General features: G+C 42.5%; 1 protein-coding gene across 2 annotated transcripts in view; it reads left to right on the top strand.

Annotated features, from left to right (window-relative positions):
• The window catches only part of malt1 (MALT paracaspase 1), a 139,458-nt gene that overhangs the window by 9,555 nt on the left and 106,291 nt on the right, over positions 1-23,612 (top strand). For both annotated transcript variants that reach the window (XM_085974308.1, XM_085974313.1), the window contains exons 3-5: positions 7,803-7,969; positions 10,877-11,001; positions 14,793-14,940. In XM_085974308.1, coding sequence (XP_085830434.1) covers positions 7,803-7,969; positions 10,877-11,001; positions 14,793-14,940 — 440 coding nt within the window. The remainder of the gene's footprint in view (positions 1-7,802; positions 7,970-10,876; positions 11,002-14,792; positions 14,941-23,612) is intronic.

Here is a 23,612-nt window from a genome sequence, read left to right as displayed (position 1 = left end):
TAGTAACCAAAGGTCAGAGATTTATAATAATTGGCTAATTAACTCAGTGGGTTGTTAAGATCTGGAACGCACTACCTGAAAGTGTGGGGGCATCAAACTCCATAGGCACTTTCGAAAGGCAATTGGACATGTATTTGAAGAGGACTAATTTGTAGGATTTATGGGGGAAAGCTGGAGTATGGAACTAAATTGGACAGCTTTCAAAGAGCCAGCACAGGCATGCTAGGCCGAATGGTTCCCTTTTGTGCTGTAAGATTCTATGATTCTAAGTGCACAGTGTTGACCAAAGGACTGGCAAAGGCTACTTCCTGATTGGTGAAAAAGACTACTCCCTAGGAGACAGGCTTCGGTGCACCCAGACGCAAAACTTGAATGTGTAAACTAATAACATTTATCAAATATATACTTCGTTATGTATCATATTGGTAAATACTATGGGAGTTTTTCTTACTGGTCATTATGTGTGATTAGATCATCTAAGTTGTGCAATATGTTTTTTTTTGATAGGCAGATGAACCAGGCAAATAGTGTGATATATTTTACTTTTGGAGTTCTCCCGATGTTTTAGTTTGTGAAAAATACCTTGGACCTGAGCTGTTCCAACCAATTAGATTTCTGGTTTGATCCTTTGTCCTGCATTATTGGAGGTGCTGTCTTACAGACGAGACATTAAACTAAAGTCCTATCTACTTGGTCTATTGTTGCAGGTGAATGTTACAATTTGTTTGCATTCGAAGAAGAACTAGGAGTTATCCTGGCCACCATTTTTCCCTCTGCCAAAACAACTGAAAACCCATTAAGTGGTCATTCATCTCATTCTCTGTTTATGGGATCTTATTGTGTGTGAATTGGCTGGCATATTTGCCTGCAAACAACAGTGACCCACTATTTTAAGTAGTGTGACCAGTCTTATTTTTCCATTCTGTGGCTAGATCAGATAAATAAAGAGAAATTGTTTTTAATTTTTTGGAGATACTGTTGCACTTTCTACAGTAACACAGGAATTTGGCAATAAAATGCCACTCTGATATGAAATAAAAACAGTGCAGTCTTCACGCTGAGGTGTATGAGGCACAAACTACGTTGTGAGTTGTAGTTCACTCATGGAGTGAGCCGTATGTTCCAATATTCCTCATTATATATTGTTTATACAGAAATTACAAACCTGTAAGCCAAATATTCATGTCCAAATTGAGTCTTAACCCATGTGAAGTGTTCACTGCGTATCTAATTTAATAAAACTGATTAGATTTCTTTTCTATGGTTATAGAATATTCTGGTAAGTAGGATTTATGATATTCCAGATAATGAAAGGGCCCTGGATGTAATTGATTGTTTGCTCAAATTACATCTGACTAAATGCTGGAAAGTCCCCACCGGAAAGTCCTTCAATATTTGTACGTGACAAAATATGGGAAAGTCCCTCCAAAAACAAATTGTATTTCAGACTGTATAATTGTTGTGTAGTCACCTTAAGGGACCTAACCACTCTCAACAGCTGGTATAAAGATGGTTATGGCCATGGAAGGTGCATCCACATTGCGGCCTGCCAGACTGTTAATTAGCCGGTGAATCCTTCCACTGCTTCACACTGTTCTCCAAAGGGGAAGAGTGTGAAAATATGAAAACAGTGACAACCTTAAGAGGCCAATGTGCATGGTTTTGGGGAAAGTTGCTGTAATGTAAGTAAGGAGGCTGAAAAAATGCAGGATACGATCTAGCAAGTAATGCAATAAGATCATGCCTAAGAAGAAGAAGAAGGTCATGCTGTTTAAAAGAACATGCCATGAAAAGGCACCGTGATGACATTACTTTTTGGAAGACTCAAAGGTAACCTCTTCCTCATATCTAATTGAAATATATTTCAAAGTTTTTTTTTAAAATCCCCACAATCCTGTGATGAATCTCCTGATTAAGGCTGTCATATTTTGCTCTTTCTGATAATGGGATGCTGGAATTGTGGTGCTCCGCCTTGTCCGTAGCCTCATTGCCCCTCCACACTCCCAGTGACTTTAGTGGAGCAGGAGGATTGGTGTCAGTGCTGAGACTCGAGAGCTAAAATGTCATGTCCAACACCACAGCCTTAGAAATTACAGGTCAGAAAAGAAGAATAATTTTTGCATGACTACTTTGGGATATAGGCTGGAATTTTCCAGGGTGGTAGCGGGCATGATTGGTGGCAGGTCAGGTGGCAAAGTTGTTTTTTTGACAGCGGGTCGGGAACCTGCTGTCATCTCGCTCCCATGCGCCTTTCCCCTGGCATGTCTCTCATTGCAGAGCCGACACGACCAGCAGCGGCGGAGGACCCAATTGAGATGATTATCAGGTAGTTGGCAGGTACTTAAGAGCCTTTTTTCACTTATTTTAAATTTCTCTGCATAGTCACGGGATTCACGCAGCTTGGGAACCATGTCTGTCAACCTGAGGCGGGAGTTCCATGGCCATTGCTCCAGCTGATTACTTGACAGCATCAAATGTACAGTAAAAGCTTCGACCTGACAGATGATCACTTTCCTCAAGCAGAAGCTGTTGCTCAGTCCATTTCCAGCACAGATTCTGCAGGCTGCAAATGTTTCCAGTCAAAGTCTCCATCCAGTCTCACCTCATTGGAAGAACACTCTCGCCATTGACGGATTGCTTCTGTCATCTGTTCTTCACCTGCCATCTATTCCAACAACATGGGTGCCATTTATACAGTCTCACCTTAGTCCTCAGAATCTGACCACGATGAGTCCAAACACCAGCAGCACCAGGCACACCAGCAACAACAACAACACCAACCTTCTCCACAATCACCTGATGCTGCACAGGACAGAGGGCATCTGCACCCAACCACATTGCTGCCAGGGATGGCCTCCTCATGGTCTGATTTAGTTAACTTTACGCTGTACACCCATATTGCTGCCAGGTTGGCACCACCCCAGCACCCCAGACCAACACCATAAAGCATCCCTACAATGCCCAAGCCATTCCTTTTACACTCACCACCATTGCAAGGGGTACCGTTATGTCTCACCATTCACTGCAACTCACTAAGCCACTTCCAAAGGTTCACACAAATCTGTCCAATTGTTGAAAATAAAGATTTTTATGTTTGACCCCACATTAACGGAAGCTTTACATAAACATTGGATAAAACACCCAAGTGTGTTGTTAGTTGGTATGATTGCACTAGGATGAGGGTGATTGTGAGGGGTGGCTAGTGAGATGGGGATGTGATAATGTAGATAGAGAGGGATGGGTGGAGGTGTAAGGTAAGTTGGTGTGAGTAAGGATGTGCAGGGGTAGGGTAGGGAAGGCCGACTGATGGGGATGTGATGAGAGGCACAGCAGGATGCAGTTGAGTGGCTTTGTACTAACATTTCCTGATCTAATGAGATAATTGAAATGTATGTGGCACTGCACCCAAGTTCTCCTGACCACATCCCTGCTTGTGATCTGCTCTGCAACCAGGCTGTCTTGGTCTCCTGGGGAGGGATTTTCTGCCCGTTGGAAGGGAAGAGGATATGGAGGGAGTCATGGGAGAACCTGGGTGCAGCCCTCTGCCTCTGTGCAATCATTGTCAGTATTTGCAGCACTCCAATGCTGTAGTGCACTAACAGCACAATGTTAGATTAAACTTCAAATGCTCTGTGGCCATGGTCCCTTTAAAGATCCCGACTGATGACGCATCATGAATGACGTCACCAGACCTGCTCCATCTCATTGGGCCGGGTAATGCGCTGGGTGGGCTTAATAGACCCCATTAAGGTAAGTTCATTTTCTACAGCGGGATGGCGCCAGCAGTGGGGTTGCGACCTGACATGGCCACCGCCCGCACTGCACCCGCCAAGATAAAGAAAATTCTGGCCAAAGTCTTGTCCTGTAATAATCTTTGTAGTGTATGGTTTTGTAGACCGGATTACAAACCACAGTTTTGTAGTGTGTTATGAAAGTTAAGGTGTAAAATTGATTTTTATGTATGTAAATTAAGGGGAAGTACTTGCTGTGATGCAACACATTGGTTCCTTCATTACTGCATAAACTATTCAAAACACACAGAGGTATATTTCTCTTGTGTACAAACTTAAAGAAAAACTCTTGCTAAAATACTGTCAAGAAGCAATGAGAGTTAAGTAAAATAATTTTATTTTTAATTTCAGTGATCCTGTGCTCTAAACCTTGAGCTTCTCTTAAAGGGAATGCTGGTCAGAGATGGGGCAAAAACACCGTAGCCCTAATTCTCTGATGCATGCTAGGAGCACTGAATTTACAATGGAATAACTACTGTTAGGGACATTTGGTCATAAACATCTAAAGGATTAAATACAACCAAGTGATGCATGAACTTTCACATAGTTGAGAAAAGTGAAGAGGTAAATGCAGCAGAAGTAGACTTGGTCTAGACTCAGGAAAACCACTTGTCTGCCTGTCTTCCACAGGCATAAATAACAGAGTACTGTGGTGTAACTAATGCTGTACCATCATTTAACTCAAACCCATGGTAATCGCATCAGCCATCTTGGTTGGATGCTTTTGTGTTTGGAATGTCTTTCAACATTCAGGAATAGAACCAGTTATTTCTGTTTTTGACAGCACTGTCGAAGATCATGACTGGGGAAACACTTTTGCAATCAAACCATATCCGAGGTGTTGCAGCTACATATCGACCTCCTGTCTTAGTGCTAAATATCTCCATGGAATGCCAGTGGGAAAGTTATACACTGCTTTACCTACTGTGCACATTGTGACAAGTAGGGAAATTTCCATCTGCATTTCATACAGTTTTGAAATATCTTGTAAAAATGGAAATTGTCTTCCTTATCCTGGTTTAAAATGAAGGATGGGAGATGAATTGTCTTCAGGAACACTCTTACGTTGCTTGATCTGGAAATTGGGACAAAGCGGGTTTGTTCTAAATGCGAAAAAATGTATATTTTAAGGCCCTAGCAGCTATTTGACATTTGGAAAATGTGTGATAAATTGCTCATCATAACTGAGAAGATTAATAGAGTTGTTTAAAATTATGGAGGGCTAGGACAGAATAGATAGAAGCAGACTGTTTCAGCAATTTGAGGGATCCTGAATGAGGGGATGTGTATTTATAAAATGGAAGAGATTTAGGACAGAGACCAGGAGAACCATTTTTACACAGAGGGTTGTGAGACTGTGGAATGCACTACCAGAGTTAGTGATTGCAGCAGTGACCGTGTCAACATTTAAGAATAGGTTAGATTGGTGGTTGAAGGAAAGGAGAATAAAGGGAAATAGAAACAGGGCAGGCACATGGGATTCGGACAACTGTACATAAGAACATAAGAATTAGAAGCAGGAGCTGGCCAAACGGCCCCTCGAGCCTGCTCCACCATTCAGTAAGATTATGGCTGATCTTTGACCTCAACTCCACTTTCCTGCCCGATCTCCATATCCCTTGACTCCCCATGAGTCCAAAAATCTGTCTATCTCAGCCTTGAATATACTTGACGACTGAGCATCCACAGCCCTCTGGGGTAGAGAATTCCAAAGATTCACAACCCTCTAAGTGAAGAAATTCCTCCTCATCTCGGTCTTAAATGGCCGACCCCTTATCCTGAGACTATGCCCCCTAGTCCTAGAATCTACAGCCAGGGGAAACAACCTTTCAGCATCTACCTTGTCAATCCTCCTCCAGAATTTTATGTTTCAATGAGATCACCTATCATTCTTCTAAACTCCAGAGAGTATAGGCCCAATCTACTCAATCTCTCATCATAGGACAACCCTCTCATCCCAGGGATCAATCTAGTGAACCTTCGTTGCACCGCCTCTAAGGCAAGTATGTCCTTTCTCAGGTAAGGAGACCAAAACTGTGCACAGTACTCCAGGTGTGGTCTCACCAAGGCCCTGTACAATTGTAGTAAGACTTCCTTACTCTTATACTCCAACCCCTTGCAGTAAAGGCCAACATGCCATTTGCCTTCCTAATTGCTTCCTGTACCTGCATGCTAACTGTCTGTGTTTCCTGTACGAGGACATCTAAATCTCTCTGAACACCAACATTTAATAGTTTCTCACCATTTAAAAAATATTCTGTTTTACTATTCTTCCTACCAATGTGAATAACTTCACATTTCCTCACATTATACTCCATCTGCCGCCTTATTGCCCACTCACTTAACCTGTCTATATCCATTTGCAGGCTCTTTGTGTCCTCACAGCTTACTTTCCCACCTAGCTTTATATTGTCAGCAAACTTGGCTACATTGCACTCGGTCCCTTCATCTAAGTCATTAATATAGATTGTAAATAGCTGAGGCCCAAGCACTAACCCTTGCGGCACCCCACTAGTTACAGCCTGCCAACTGGAACCCTACTCTGTTTTCTGTCCGTTAACCAATCCTCTATCCATGCTAATATATTACCCCCAACCCCATGAGCCCTTATCTTACGTAGCAACCTTTTATGCAGCACCTTATCGAATGCCTTTTGGAAATCCAATTATACTACATCCACTAGTTGCTCTTTATCTACCCTGCTCATTACATCCTCAGAAAACTCTAATAAATTGGTTAAACATGATTTCCCTTTCATAAAGCCATATTGACTCTGCCTATTTCATTTTATGATTTTCTAAGTATTCTGTTACCACTTCCTTAATAATGGATTCCAGCATTTTCCGGATGACTGCTGTCAGGCTAACTGGCCTATAGTTCCATGTTTTCTTTCTCCCTCCTTTCTTGAATAGTGGGGTTACATTTGCTACCTTCCAATCTACTGGGACCGATCTAGAATCTAGGGAATTTTGAAAGATCATGTGGAGATAAACGCCAACGTGGCCTAGTTTGGCTAAACAGCCTGTTTCTGTGTTGTAATATTTATGTCCTTCTTTGTAATTAGTACTCTGCAATACTCTCTTCCTATTGTGTTCATGGGTGTTTGACAGCACTATGATTCTTCTGTAACCTTTAGTTCTGGTAAAAGGTTCATGGGTGAACTGGGAATGTATCTACAACATTGTACAGTATCTTGAAGTTCTATCCAAAAGTACTGTTGCTTATCATATTTCAAGAAATCTCTGCTGGAAAAAGGTACATTAATCCCTAGTGGACTGATCCAGTTTTATTGTTTTTAAGTGTTTATGCTGTTTCAGTATCTAGCTATACCTTTTTGGCTTCTATATATTTTTTAACCAATAATTTTTTTTAGCATGTAGCCTTGGTTTGCCAACATGTTACTTTCCACATTTTAGATGATCCAGAGGATTGAGGTGAGCATCCCAGGTGATCTCTAGTGAGTGATCTTCTGAGGTTCATGCTTTACCATGACATGCTAACACATGCAAGGTACATATAAGGACATAGATTTTTGGTTCAGACAAGTCTTTGGCTGCTTATGGAAAACTATCTTTCAACCATGCGTACAAGTAGAAAAGCCTGAATTGTAACAGAACCCCCTCTGATGCAGTGCTTATGCCAACAACTCTTGAACTTAAAATGATGGGTAACAGGAAAAGACCATTCGGCCCAACAATTTACCCCCTTTTGGATTGATTTGAACCATACCTACCTGCTTCTCACCATATCCTTCAATCCATTATTCTTCTACAGAAGCACATAGGTTGCCTTCTGAACACATTTGTACTAATTACTTCACAGCCACTCACGGTGACTGACTTAAGTATATTACTTTTTGGGCTTAAAATGTTTGCCTACCTTCCCTTCTTGCTTCTAAGTTATTAATTTTTTGTTATTTAAACCCTTTTCAATGATTAACAACTTACTGGATCCACTTTTTGTCAATTGTATTCATGATCTCAAAGACATATGCAAACGTTTTTTTTGCAGCTCTGAGGACTTGGATAAATGCTCGCTGAAAGTACTGGATCCAGAAGGAAGCCCCAGCCGAAGTTTGCTCCATGTGATGGGTAACCGGGGCGTGACTGTGAAAGACCTGCTGGAGTTCCTTCAAGCTATGGGACAGACTGAAGCCTTTCAGCTTCTGAAATCTTCAGGTTAGTTTCAAAACCTTTGCAATCGTATGTTCACTGTGTATGTGGGGCGTTTGTTAAACATTTTATAATCGACCCATTGGCCTGATTATCGGGGCCTTCGACTGGCAGGAACGGGGCAGCTTGGGTTCCTGTTTCAGATTTTTGAATTTTAATCTCTGACCCGACCCCAACCCACCTGTTTTTGGGAGTTAAGGTTCAGCCCTCAACCTCCAACTTTGGGTTTCCTGCCACCCGCCCAAAGTCCATCCATCATTTCTCAGCATTTCAAATAGTAGCTGTTAGTTACTTAGCTCACGACTAGTTTCTCAGAATTCTCTTGCACAAAAGAATGTGAAGTGAATGTCGAGTCTGCACTTTTGGTCATGCCAATGTAGCTTAAAATTTGCATCTCACTGATTTGAGGAGTCTATCCCAGTAAATGTAATTCAGGTTTCAGGGTATTTAGAGGCGGATAGTGGGTGCCTAAAATAGGAAATATCCATTAGGTGATTACCATAAAAACCCTGGGATTTTCTTTGACTGTTACACCTGCTGAAGGTTGGTCTGCTGAGTCATTTATTACAAAGTATTTACAGCACAGAAACAGGCCATTCAACTCAACACGTCCATGCCGATGTTTATGCTTCACACGAGCCTCCTCCCTTCTTCATTTAACCCCATCCCTTCATCGAACCCCATCAACATATTCTTCTGTTCCTTTCTTCCTCATGTGCTTCCCTTGAATGCATCTGTGCTATTGACATCAACTACTCCCTGTGGTGGTGAGATCCACATTTTAACTACTCACTGGGTAAAGACATTTCTCCTGAATTCCCTATTGGATTTATTAGTAACTATCATATTTATGTCCCCTAGTTCTGATCTCACCTGCAAGTGGAAACATCTCTAAATCTATCCTATCAAACCCTTTCATAATCTTAAAGACCTCTATCAGGTCACCCCTCGGTCTTCTCTTTTCTAGAGAAGAGAGACCCAGCCTGTTCAATCTTTCCTCTCAGAACCTCTCAGTTCTGGTATCATTCTAGTAAATATTTTTTGCACCTTCTCCAGTGCCTCTAAATCCTTTTAATATTATGGAGACTCGAACTGTTCACAGTACGCCAAGTGTGGTCTAACCAAGGTTCTATACAAGTTTAACATCATTTCTCTGCTTTTCAATTCTATCCCTCTAAAAATGAACCCCAGTGCTTTGTTTGCTTTATTTATGGCCTTATTAACCTGCATCACTACTATTAGTGATCTGTGTATCTGTACCCCCAATCCCTCTGTTCCTCTACCCCATTTAGACACTATGGGCTGGATTTTCATTCAGAAGTCGGGATGGAGGCGGGACTACAACTTTCGGGTTGTAGTCCCGCCTCCATCGAGATGCAGCCAATCCACACGATTTTCACTTGATTGACCTTGTTGAGCCCGCCCAGCGGGCTCAGCAGGCCAATTAAGGGCCACCCGGCAACAGGTGACGTCACAGACTGAAATTTCATCTGTCAAGACATGTTGACAGATGAAATATCAGTGCTTCACAGCTGCTTGAAGCTGTCAAACACTGACAGTCTGACTTCTAACCTGAGTCCTTCTACGCAGACTCGGTTAGAAATCTCGCCGGCACTGAAAGCTGCAGGCTGTCACTTTTGACAGATCGCAGCCATTCTGCTTTCTGTGCCGGCTGGATGATGGACTCCCGAAACCTAGAGGAAGGAAGGCTGTAAAGGTAAGTACAGGTAATATAAACTTCTTTACACACTTTAGACACACCAAACACACTTACCGCTGCACTCATGCACCCATCACTCACCTGAACACCGACATCTCGACCCCTCCAAGTCCTTCAATCCGACGGCCCGACTCCTCTAACCTGGCGTGGTTTGGAGCCGTCGGGAACCCCACTCGACACCCTTCAAAATAGGGATTAGGCTAAAAACTGCCTGTTAACAGGCAGTTAATTGGCACTAATCGCTTCCCGCCTCGGGTCGGCGCGTCCCAGTGCGGGGCGGGTACCCGCCTCCATGTAAGTTTCAAAGGAGGTGGGTTTTGGGCGGGATGGTGTTGGGACCCCCGAATTCAGGATTTTGGCCCCCCTGCACGCCTAAACGCCCGCCTCACGGCACACTGAAAATCGACCCCTTGGTTTCCAAGGTGTATGTGGCCTCCTTATTCTTCCAACCAAAATGTACCACCTCTCACTTATCTATATTGAAGTTCATTTACACACCCATTCTACATGTTTATTAATTCAGAACCTGTGATTTGCACCAATTATATTGGAAAATAAAGGTGGAAATGAAGTAAACTTTAAAAGTAATCTTATTGGGCATTTACTGCCGATCTCTAGTTGTGCTGAGAAGGTAGTGAACAACTAAGTGCCTCCTGGATCACTTGAGAGGCCATTGAGAGTCAACCCTGTTGTGTGAACTAGAGTCACGTGGTAGCAAGATTGGGTAGGGTTGGTATGTTCCATTCCCTGAATGACATTAGTGAACCAGTTGGGCTATTTACAATAATGTGGCAGCTTTTCTGGTGTTAGCCCACAAATGAGCAGTTTTATTGAATTCAGTTTCACAGTTTGTCATAGTGAGAATTAAACTCGGCCTCAAGGTTGCTAACTCCGTACACTAACTACTACACAATCACACCCTAATTTTTGAGTGATTTTTCCTTTGTATGTCAGTATAGCTAGGACATAAGTTTCCCTGAACTCAACTGACAGAAATAAACTGCATGGAATGATTAAAACATGCTCCCACATGCTGAAAAATACTGCATCTGAAATGCATTCAGTTCTTTCCATGTGAATATTGATTTGTGTCACAGTAAAGTATGTTAGTTTAGGAGGCAGCTTGCTGTATGATAAATATCCTAATGATTTTTGAAACTTTGCTTTTTTTCTTTGATGCCTTTTCATTTCAGCTTCATTGAAGATCCTCATTCAGCCAGTTTCCCAGGCAGTACTGGCCGGTCAGGCAGTGAGACTCTATTGCCAAGCAGCAGGACATCCGAATGTTGAATATCAGTGGTTTAGAAAGAATACAGAGGTAATGGATACAGAACAACCTTCCCCAGAAATGGCATCATTTAATTTAACTTTGTATTTTTTCAGTTCTCTTCCCAATCCTCCCCTCTTCTTCTGATGGCACTGACTCCTGCTGGGGTATATTTCCACCAGGGCCCTATGCTGCTTCATTTTAGTGGTCATTCTTTATGTGTGATCCGTGATAGTCCGCAGACTGTTCAGCTACGGGGAGTTACAGAAAAGCCAGGTGCTATCCTCACACAATGTCTGCACTTTCTAGAAAGGGTCACTGGATGGCGATCAGGAGTAAGACTCCCAGCTGATTTTTAAAAAAAAATTCTCTTTCCAGTCAGTGAGCCTTGAGGCCAATTGTAGCATCTCTCCTGCCACCCGGCTGAGATCATCTAACCAAGTAGAGACCAAAATTGGAGCCTGCACCTTCCTTTTTATTTGAAAGCCGTCAAAAATGTGAACTTTTATTTTCAATGATTTCAGTAACCCCAAAATCATTTCTTGGATTTCCACTAAAGTTTGTAATTGTTTTTATTTCACTGGGCTTTGGGTTCAATTGTAAATGAAGTCTATTGGGAATGTGTGCCTTTCTCTCCACCCATACTTGAACTCTAATTTCCAGCAGAGTAATTCAAAATATGGTGACAGGTTTTCACCAGTGCCCTGACTGTGGACATGGCCTTCGCTGAGAGTTCTCAATTTAAAAAACAAATTCACTGCTTCTTAATGTCGTGCAAGTAAGAGAATACTACTGAAACACGTTCACAGGATGACGTCCTGGCTGTTTATGGAGCGGTCAGTTCAGTAGTTACGAATGGGAGATGTGAGTTCGCCATAAACTACTCTCTGCAGTGATACACCTACGATCAGGAATGTGGTGGAGTAAAGGACTGAGCATACATCCTACTGCATTGTGACAAGTTATATTGGTGCTATAATGCATGGAGTAACTGAATTTTAAAATGAGCTTACTGATTTTAAAACCTTGACTCTGACCCAGTTTTACTGTCATTTTTCCTCTTGCCTGTGTGCTGACTTTCCTTAATTTGGTTTTGGTGTCTGTCCTTACTCCTTTGTTCGATCCCAGGTTGTCCCTAGTAGGGCAAATTCGGAGCTCTCAAGTCGATAGCCTTGCATTAATTTAGATTCTGCAAAAGAAAGCCTGCAGCTGATGCCTATCTAGCATTACCTTCCTGCTTTGTGTATCAGTTCCTACTCATGCCCCACATTCTGTTTTCAACAGTTTTTTGTCTAACATGAACAGGAATGCTTTTTAGTTCATTCCCTTAACTTTTCACGTTTGAATGTGGAGAGTTTATGTTAATCACTCATTGAGAAATATAATTGGGCCCCGAGTCCACTTTTTTGCATCGCAGTAGTTTCCACTTGGTAATGATACAATAGTAATAGTTTAACTTGAGTCATGCCCTAAGCTGACTAGCAGTGTGAGACCCATTTGGGGAGGCCATTTTACTCTATTTGACCTTGACACATTTTACCAGCCTCTAGCAGAGCTCTGCACATGAGTGTTTCCACACAAATGCAGAGCTCTCTCTTGGCTGCGAGAGTTGGATTCATAGCCAAGCAGTATAAATCAGAAATAAAAAGAGAAAATGCTGGAAATACTCAGCAGGCCAGGCAGCATCTGTGGAGAGAGAAACCGAGTTAACGTTTCAGGCCGATGACCCTTCGTCGGGTGATCGACCTGAAAAGATAACTCTGTTTCTCTTTCCACGATATCAATCAGATACGGTTAGCTGCAAATCAATTCAGTAGCTGCCAACCTGATAATATAATTGCAGCTACTGATCTGAGATATATAATGTAGTATAACAGCAGCCAAATCCTCATGTATAGAATTGTATAACTGCAGTGTTCGTTAGTTGAATCTTACTCATCATTATATTACAGGAACCATTAACAGATGGTTATCTTGGAAAGCTGAGTTTTTGTTCACTAAATAGTTTCTTACTTTGTTAGGACTATAAATTAATTTTACATTTTCACTGTGTTTATCAAAAATTCTCCAGACCTTTTTCATTTAGTCATATCCTTTATATTGTGTTTGAGTGCCTTATGAGAATTCAGAATGGATTAAAATTGCAATAATCCTGAAAATCTGGGGTTTTATTTTGTCAAGTTACTGACGGACTCATTTGCTTTGTTTGAATATCCTGAATCCTAATTTGGAAATCTGGAAAGACCTGTAGAATGTCAGCACCTCCAGAATAATTAGTTTGTATCTTCTGGCCATTTTTGTTTTATATTTCAGCTCAGAAACCACGAAGCAGAAAAATTGCTTAATATAACTGGAATAATTCTATCAAGCTTGTGGAATTGATTTATCATTGTAATATAAAATATATTTGGTTCAGTTAAAAGTAAAACAGTTCTAAAAACATGACCTTCTTTATTCCCCTCTCTGGTTGCCAACCTACTATCTATTTTCAGAGTCAGGAACCTCATCACTTGAAGTTGGCCTGCATGCCTGTGCCAGCTCTTTACTAGAATGAACCAAAATTAATCCCACTGCTCCAATCTTTTCCCATAGCCCCGTATTCGTATTTGCTTAAAATGTTTATCTACTCTTCTCTTTAAAAAATGCAATGGTCCCTGTCACATTGACACCTTGTGACAAAGCATTCCGTGCTTCAACAAAGAAATAAGCATAAAGAAATTTTGATCAACCTATCTCCTCTCTGTCTTAGTGACAATTTTAAGTTGATGAATCCTCCTCAATCACGCCTACCCAGAGGAAATAATCTGCGGTTCCTGTAGTTCACAAGATCTGTATGGATCAAGAAGGCCATTCGGCCCATCTTAATTCATCCATCCAGAATAACCCTACACTACTTCCATTGCTACATCTAATTGTTTCTTAAATGACTCGAGGGTTTCACCTCTGCCAGGAAGTCCATTCCATGTGTTGATCATTCTCTATGTAAAGAACTTTCTGGTATCAGTCCTAAAATCACCTTGTATTAGTTTGAACCTGTGTCTCCTTGTCCTACTCCCACAGTTTAATTTAAAGTAGTATCCTGGATTAATATTTTCCATACCATTTACTATCATGCACCTCTATAGGATCACCTCTCTCACACCTCCTTTGCAGGTATAAAAGCCCAAATCTCTCCCATCTTTCCTTATAACCCAGACCCCTGACACTAGCCTTGTGGGTCTTCTGCACTGCCTCCGGTGTTTGAATGTCACATTGCAATGAAGAAATTCCCCAAAAATGCTCCTGGCATGATCGATCCTCGCCCATCCCAGTATTTACCCAGAAGAATATGTAACATTAAATAAATGAAACAATGGAGAAACCTGCCAACAGCACGGTGGCATAGTGGTTAGCACTGTTGCCTCACAGTGCCAGGGACCCAGGTTCGAATCCGGCCTCGGGCGACTGTCTGTGTGGAGTTTGCACATTCTCCCCGTGTTTGCGTGGGTTTCCTCCCACAGTCCAAAGATGTGCGGGTTAGGTTGATTGGCTATGATAAATTGACCCTTAGTGTTAGGGGGATTAAATGGGGATATGTGTTGGTGTAGGGGTTACGGGGATTGGGTGGGATATGTGTCGGTGCAGGCTCGATGGGCCGAAATGGCCTCTATCTGCACTGTGGGGTTTCTGTGATCTGTGAACTTAACCATTACAGAATGAGGAACAATGAAGGACAGTTACAGAAGTGACACACCTATAATTTTTTCCCATTAGCAGCAATTCATTATCTATAAAAGTGGATAGATATTTTTGGAATTGGATAAGTATTTAAAAAAATATTTTTTCTGTTTGTTGATACCTAGGTTCCAAATGGCAACACCCCAGATCTTGTGATTAATCCAGTCACTATAAATGATACAGGGTGGTACATCTGCAGAGTGAACAGTGGCTGCTCTTTTGAATTTAGTCTCTGGGCCCAACTGGAAGTTTATAATTTCAGTGCTGCCTACGGTAAGTCACAAGTTCTATCAAAAATTACACTGGCTGTAGAATATGCTGTGTAACATATGCTGTACCCTATGGTTGAAAAAAATTAGTTCATTCTCAATATGATTTGTTGCGGCTGTACATTGATAATGGGAAGGACCCGGAGGTTCCCCTAATGACTTAGTTTGTAAGTGCAGTGCCCCATGTGGAACTAAGACATACTGACCAGGAAGGTCTCGGTGGAGTTAACTAATCTTAGCTAGGCAGTACAGGAAACTCTTTATTATCCGGCACCAACGGGACCGGCGTGGTGCCGGTTTATCAAAAAGTCCGGATTACAGAGAGGTATAGTTTTAAAAGGTACGAGAGCTCCGTACACAGCAACAAATCCAGGCTTCCCTGTTGCTTAGCAACATGTGCAGGAACTCCGGCCACAGACCAAGCATCCCGGTTGCTTAGCAACAAGTGCACGAACCCCAATTACACAGCCACAGATCCAGGCACTGCCACTAATATGAAGTAAAACTTACCTGAACCTACTCCTGAATTTTGCCGGTTAACCGAGATTTCCGGTTATTTAGGTGTCGGTTAAAAGAGAGTTTCCTGTAGTAGTGGTGCTACAATTGCCCTCTGAGTGAGGTGGGGAAAAAAAATCAGCCAGGCTTCCCAATCTTCATTGTTCCCTAATGACCTTGCTGGAAGTTGCATGCTCGTGGACATTGAGTGAATAAACGGGGTACGGTAACACAGTGGTAATGTCACTGGGCTAGTAATCCAGAGGCCTGGACTAATAATGCAGAGACGGGAGTTCAAGTCCCACCATGGCAGCTGGGGGGAATTTAAGTTCAGCTAGTTAAATAAATTTGGAATTAAAAAGCTAGTATCTGAGATCTGGTCTGGCCTATATGTGACTCCAGACCCACAGCAATGTGGTTGACTCTTAACTGCCCTCTGCAATGGCCTAGCAAGCCACTCAGTTGTACCAAACTGCTACGACAAAGTCAACACTGTGGGAGTACCTTCACCACAAGGACTGCAGTGGTTCAAGAAGGCAGCTCACCACCACCTTAAGGGATGGGCAATAAATGCCGGCCTTGCCAGTGACGCCCACATCCTGTGAATACATTTTTTTTTATTTTTTAAAGGACAGACTCTACTGTGCTGCCCCAGAGAGATGAGCACTTGACAGTTGGTCCAGGCCTTGACAGCACTGGTCAGTTGGGCACTCTACAGGAGTGGTGCCAGAGGATTGGAGAACTGCTAACGTACCATTGTTTAAAAAGGGAGGAAGGGATAAACCGAGCAATTACAGGCCAGTTAGTTTAACCTGAGTGCGCAAATTACTGGAATCAATTCTGAGGGACAGTATTTAGAAAGATACAGATTAATCAAGGACAGTCAGCATGGTTTTGTTAAGGGAAGGTTGTGTCTGACTAACTTGATAGAATTCTTCGAGAAGGTAACAAGGAGGGTCGATGAGGGCAGTGTGTTTGATGTAGTCGACATGGATTTTAGCAAGGCTTTTTACAAGGTCCCACATGGACTGATCAAAAAAGTAAAAGCCCATGGGATCCAAGGGAGAGTGGCAAATTGGATCCAAAATTGGCTCCGAGGCAGGAAGCAAAGGGTAATAATGGTTGAGGGGCGTTATTGCGACTGGAAGGTTGTTTCCAGTGGGGTTCCACAGGGCTCCGTACTCCGTCCCTTACTTTTTGTAGTATATATTAATGATTTAGACTTAAATGTAGGGGGCATGATAAAGAAATTTGCAGATGATACAAAAATTGGCTGTGTGGTTGACGGTGAGGAGGAAAGCTTTAGACTGTAGGAAGATATCAGTGGACTGGTCAGTTGGACAGAAAAGTGGCAAATGGCATTCAATCCGGAAAAGTGTGAGGTAATGCATTTGGGGAGGGCTAACAAGGCAAGGGAATACACAATTAATGGAAGGATACTGAGGTGTGGAAGAACAGAGGGACCTTGGAGTGTATGTCCACAGATCCTTAAAGGTAGCAGGACAGGTCGATAAAGTAGTTAAAAAGGCATATGGAATGCTTTCCTTTATTAGCCGAGGCATAGAATATGATAGCAGGGAGGTTATGCTAGAACTGTATACAACACTGGTTAGGCCACAGCTAGAGTACTGCATGCAGTTCTGGTCACCACATTACAGGAAGGATGTGATTGCACTGGAGAGGGTACAGAGGATATTTACAAGGATGTTGCCAGGTTGCTAGTCTGTCTAATCTATACCCCAGCAAGAATCACATTGTTGCTATTCTATGGTTTAGACACCACACCTATTGCATAATCAAACAATAATAGTCGGGGGCTTCCCATGGGTGTAAGCCCCCGACCTGCACTTACCTAGCACGCCGGCAGTTGAGCTGTAGGGCCCCGTGGAATTCCGATCCGGGGCCTGGCCCAGCTGCCGGCGCGCAGTGCTTGCGTATCCCAGGGGCGCAGTTAGTTCGATGCGTCCCCTGGGATCACGTGGGCCATGGGCAGCCAATCGGAGGAGGGAAAAGCCCATTCATAAGATTGACAGGAAGACCTGTCAAAACTGATAAATACTACGGCTCCAAAATAGCAGTAAACCTTCAAATACATTTTTTTTTTAAATCACACTTTTTAAATAAACTATAAATTACATTAAATAACTATTTTAAACAATTTAAATTTTTGAAAAAAATAATTTTATATTCTAACGGGGCTAAAAATAAACTTACCTTGCTTTAAAGTATTTAAAAATAATAAACCTGTGGAAAAAATGTTTTAATTTTAATTAATTGACCACTTACCTTGTAAAAAGCAGGCCTTACGCCTGCTTTTTACATTTCTAAATCTTGCAGGATTACGATCCCGGGAAAACCTGCAAGGAAAACCTGCAAAAAAAAAACCTAAGTTCGATGCGCACACGCAGACTCCCCTGCGCGTGCGTTCGACCTCTGAACCTCTTTGTTCAGAGGATCGGAAGTGCCGGTTTCCCGCGCATGCGCAGTGCATGCAGAAAACCAGCACTTCCATTCGGCCTACGGGTGAGTACCCAGCGCGTACTCACCCGTGGAGACCCGAATTTCTGGGCCATTGTCTCCTCACTTCCTTTCCCTGAACTCTGTATAGCCACTCAGAACAAACTGGATGCCTGGATAAGTACTCATTCTAACTGCAATTCAAATCACATGCTATTATAGCAGTCCCTTTCAAATCATGTGATTCAATTGTAGGAGCAGTTGCTGGTAACTATGACAACAATAGTTGGCTTAGAAAAAGATACCACTGTGTTGTCACTAGGATTCCATTAAAGTTAATGGTGTGCATGTCCACATAAATTGTGAAAAAATACTGAGCAGTGCAATTATAGATTTTGTACTTCCAAATATGGGTTAGATCTAGAGAGAACAACTTGAGCTGTATTTGCCTAGGGTGATGTCCTGGTGATTGAAGGCCTGTCACCTGTTGCTGCTAATGGTGAGTGAAATTTGAGGTGATAAACTAAAAGAAGTGTATTAGGACTGACATTAAGGAGTATTGGTTTAAATTCTTATGGTACCAACCTACCTCTGTGGCAATACTATTGAGTTATCTTCCCTCTACCAAGAACTGCAACAGTATAGATTTGTGTTGGCACAGACTGGATGTGTTTCATGGATGTGAAATAAACCTAGGGGTTCAGCAGAATTTGACTTAAGAAAAAAACCTCTCGCTTCACACTTCTAGTTTATGATGGCATCAGAACCCCTGAATGTGTGGCTGAATTGTAATATGTTCCATCCATTGCAAATCCTTGTAGTTCAAGCAGCTGTGGCACTTGTTTCTGTATAAAACTAAAACGCACAAATGCAGAACTCTCCGAGATACAGCATGTCAATATTATTGCATTTCTGCATCATGAATAAAGTTGGATTTGTAAGCAGTTCAGATTTTATAAGAACTATGTTTCAGTGAATTCAGAAATGCATTGGAATTGAAACCGATCTTAATATTCATCGTTGCCATAAATTGGTGCTGCAGTCAGTTCATTTTGTTTTCTCAGTTTCCTTCCCGCCTCTCCTGAAAGCACTGACTCTTGCTAGCATAAGCTTCACGGACATTGACAATCCCTTGTTATTTTGCCTCAATGACCGTTCTTTTTCTATGTGAGCCTAGACACCGAGGTCTAGAAATTTGTCTGCACAGCACCTTTTTTCTGGGCGTTAAATGGCTTCCTAAGCCTCCAGTATGGTGGGCAGGACATGAAAGCTCATTAGGAGCCGGAAGTGCGCCACCCAACATATTGGTAAAGGCCCAAAAATTTGGCATGAAGGGTTAGGTCTTTTGCATATGCAAATAAAGGGCCTAATGCCTATTTGTGGCCCCCACTACAAGATTGTTTAGCCCAGAGGCAGCTGGCGCTGTTGCTGGCTGCACTCGGAATAATCAGGCCTACTTGCGGCCTAACGGGCCGTCCTTCAAGAGACGACCTGTTAGGCTGCAACCAACAAGATAAGATTTTAAAATATACTTACCTGAGTGTGGAGCTGGGAGGAGTAGGAGCAGGAGTGTGCCCCTCAAAAATGGGTGCACCTGATTTTCTTATCCCGAGTCTCAGTCGGCTGTTCATTTATGAAAGGCATCACAATTTATCCTGTCCTCACCCAGTATATATGCACACTTAGCCATAAGGGGTTTCTGAATACTGATAAGGAACAGGAACATTGGCTTTCCCCATTCTGTCTAGTCTAGGACCGCAGAGGTCAATTGTCGCACCTTAATTGCAACTCCAGCTCTTCTGTGACTCATTCATTCCGATTTGAAACCCTGTTGTGAGGAAACTAGGCACAGATCTTAATCTGCCAGTTACGACATTTCAAGGATAGCTTTTACATTTATCATATTGCAGACATGACATAACCTAGTGCAGTAGGAACATGCTAACATTTCATTTCCGAGGAAATATTTTGCTATCGGATGAAATGGGATAGTTTGCCAAAGTTTTATTTTTGAAATCAGTTTGGACCATAGCATGTATTGCCTGTTGATGAGAACAGACTTAATTAGTTGGAGCAGACTGTCCTGAGAAAGATGATTACCCATAGGCAAAACTTTCAAGCAAATAATGGCCTGTGAAAACTCCATGACTTCCCTAGGCAAATCTCCAGTCAAGTACTGTAAATGTAATATTAGTACTTGTATTACTCAACCTTGACAAGTTGTATTGAAGCATGACTTTTCTATGACCCTAACAACACAAGAGCCATTGCATTTCATAGGTTACTTGATCATCTATCGCTGTACTTGTACTTCGAACCTTCAATCCAATTCTTAAGCTGATTTTGCTTTTGCTGCATTTTTATCCTTTGTTAATTTCCCCATTTAACACACACACACACACACACACACACACACAGTGTGAGGTTATGCACTTTGGCAGGAAAAATCGTAGAGCAAGTTATTATCTTAATGGCAAGAAACTGGAAAGTACTGAAGTACAAAGGGATCTGGGGGTCCTGGTGCACGAAACTCAAAAGGTTAGTATGCAGGTGCAGCAAGTGATTAAGAAGGCCAATGGAATGTTGGCTTTCATTGCTAGGGGGATAGAATATAAAAATAGGGAGGTATTGCTTCAGTTGTACAAGGTATTGGTGAGACCGCACCTGGAATACTGCATACAGTTTTGGTGTCCATACTTAAGAAAAGACATACTTGCTCTCGAGTCAGTACAAAGAAGGTTCACTCGGTTAATCCCGGGGATGAGGGGATGGACATATGAGGAGAGGTTGAGTAGATTGGGACTCTACTCATTGGAGTTCAGAAGAATGAGAGGCGATCTTATTGAACCATATAAGATTGTGAAGGGGTTGGATCGGGTGGATGCGGGGAGGATGTTCCAGATGATGGGTGAAACTAGAACTAGGGGGCATAGTCTTAGAATAAGGGGCTGCTCTTTCAAAACTGAGATGAGGAGGAACTACTTCACTCAGAGGGTGGTAGGTCCATGGAATATGTTGCCCCAAAAAGCTGTCGAAGCTACATCATTACATAAATTTAAAACAGAAATAGTTTCCTAGAAGAAAAGGGAATTAAGGGTTACGGGGAGCGGGCAGGAATTTGGACATGAGTCTAGGTTCGGATAGGTCATGGCCCTGTGGGTAGCGGAGCGGGCCCAGGGGCCGTGTAGCCTGATCCTGCTCCTGTTTCGTGTGTCTAATTCTGTTAGATTCAGGAGATAGTCCTGTCATAGTGGATTGGCGGTTAGGATCAGATCAGCCATGATCTTATTGAATGGCGGAGCAGGCTCGAGGGGCCAATTGGCCTACTCCTGCTCCTATTTCTTATGTACACACACACACACACACACACACACACACACACACACACACACACACACACACACGTGGTGCGTCACAGCTGCAGTGAATACTAAGGGGAACAAACCATTAGTGGGAGTGGTATATAGACCTCCAAACAGTAAGGCAGAGGTTGGGGATGGCAGTAAAAGGGAAATTAAAGAAGCGTGCAATAAGGGCACAGCAGTCATCATGGGTGCCTTTAAGCTACATCTAGATTGGGCCAACCAAATTAGTAACAATACTGTGGAGGAGGAAGTCCTGGAGTGTTTACGGGATGGTTTCCTGGACCAATATGTCGAGGAACCAACCAGAGATCAGGCCATCTTAGACTGGGTATTATGTAACGAGAAAGGATTAATTAGCAATCTTGTTGTACGAGGCCCCTTGGGTCGGAGCGATCATAATATGATCGAATTCTTCATTAAGATGGAGAATGAAGTAGTTGACTCAGAAACTAGGGTCCTCAATTTAAATAAAGGAAACTACGATGGTCTGAGGAGCGAGTTGGGTAGGATTGATTGGGGAATGGCACTCAAAGGGTTGACAGTGGATAGGCAATGGCAAACATTCAAAGACCGAATGGATGAACTACAAAATTTGTTCATCCCAGTTTGGCATAAAAATAAAACAAAAAAGGTGACTCAACCGTGGCTAACAAGGGAAATTAGGGATAGCATAAGATCCAAGGAGAGGACATATAAATTGGCTAGAAAAAGCAATAATCCTGAGGATTGGGAGCAGTTTAGGAGTCAACAAAGGAGGACAAAGGGATTAATTAAGAAAGGGAAAATAGAATATGAGAGTAAGCTATCAGGGAACATAAAAACTGACTGTAAAAGCTTTTATAGATATGTGAAGAGAAAAAGATTGGTGAAGTCAAGCATAGGTCCCTTACAGTCAGAATCAGGGGAATTTATAATGGGAAACAAGGAAATGGCAGACCAACTAAATACATACTTTGGTTCTGTCTTCACAAAGGAGGACACAAATGACCTCCCAGAGATGTCGGGGAACATAGGGTCTGATGAAAGGGAGGAACTGAAAGAAATCAGTATTTGTAGGGAAATGGTGTTAGGAAAATTGATGGGACTGAAGGCCAATAAATCCCCAGGGCCTGATGGTCTACATCCCAGGGTACTTAAGGAAGTGGCCCTAGAGATAGTAGATGCATTGCTGGTCGTCTTCCAGAACTCAATAGACTCTGGAACGGTACCCATGGATTGGAGGGTAGCTAATGTTACCCCACTATTCAAAAAAGGTGGTAGAGAAAAAGCGGGAAATTATAGACCGGTAAGCCTGACATCGGTAGTGGGGAAAATGCTGGAGTCTATTATAAAAGATGTAATAGCAGAGCACTTGGAAAGCAGTGACAGGATCGGACAAAGTCAACATGGATTTACAAAAGATAAATCATGCTTGACTAATCTGCTGGAATTTTTTGAGGATGTAACTCTTAAAATAGATAAGGGAGAACCAGTGGATGTGGTGTATTTGGACTTTCAGAAGGCTTTCGATAAGGTCCCACATAAGAGATTAGTGTGCAAAATTAAGGCACATGGGATTGGGGGCAAGGTATTGACTTGGATCGAGAACTGGTTGGCGGACAGAAAGCAAAGAGTTGGAATAAACGGGTCGTTTTCCGAGTGGCAGGCAGTGACTAGTGGGGTACCGCAAGGATCGGTCCTAGGATCCCAGCTGTTCACAATATATATTAATGATCTGGACGAGGGAATTGAATGTAATATCTCCAAATTTGCAGACGACACAAAGCTGGGTGGGAGGGTAAGCTGTGAGGAGGATGTTGTGAAACTCCAGTACGATTTGGACAGGTTGGGTGATTGGGCAGAAACATGGCAAATGCACTATAATGTGAGATAAATGGTGGCAAAAACAGGAAGGCAGATTATTGTTTGAATGGCAATAGATTGGGAGAAGGGGAAGTGCAAAGAGACCTGGGTGTTATTGTGCACCAGTCGCTGAAGGTAAGCATGCAGGTGCAGCAGGCGGTTAAGAAGGCAAATGGTATGCTGGCCTTCGTAGCAAGAGGGTTCGAGTACAAGAACAAGGATGTCTTGCTGCAGTTGTACAGGGCCTTGGTGAGACCGCACCTTGAGTATTGTGTGCAGTTTTGGTCACCTTACCTGAGGAAGGACGTTCTTGCCATGGAGGGAGTGCAGCGAAGATTCACCAGGCTGATACCTGGGATGGCAGGAATGACGTATGAGGAGAGATTGTGTCGATTGGGCTTATACTCGCTGGAGTTTAGAAGATTGAGAGGGGATCTCATCGAAACCTATAAAATTCTGTCAGGTCTGGACAGACTAGATGCAGGAAGGATGTTTCGGATGGCAGGGGAGTCCAGAA

The sequence above is a fragment of the Somniosus microcephalus genome, chromosome 2, assembly GCF_052327205.1.
Source record: "Somniosus microcephalus isolate GS21.2 chromosome 2, FLI_Smic_1.0, whole genome shotgun sequence".
NCBI lineage: Eukaryota > Metazoa > Chordata > Chondrichthyes > Squaliformes > Somniosidae > Somniosus > Somniosus microcephalus.
The sequence above is the reverse complement of the archived record's forward strand: the minus strand, read 5'-3'. Positions and strand labels throughout refer to the sequence as shown.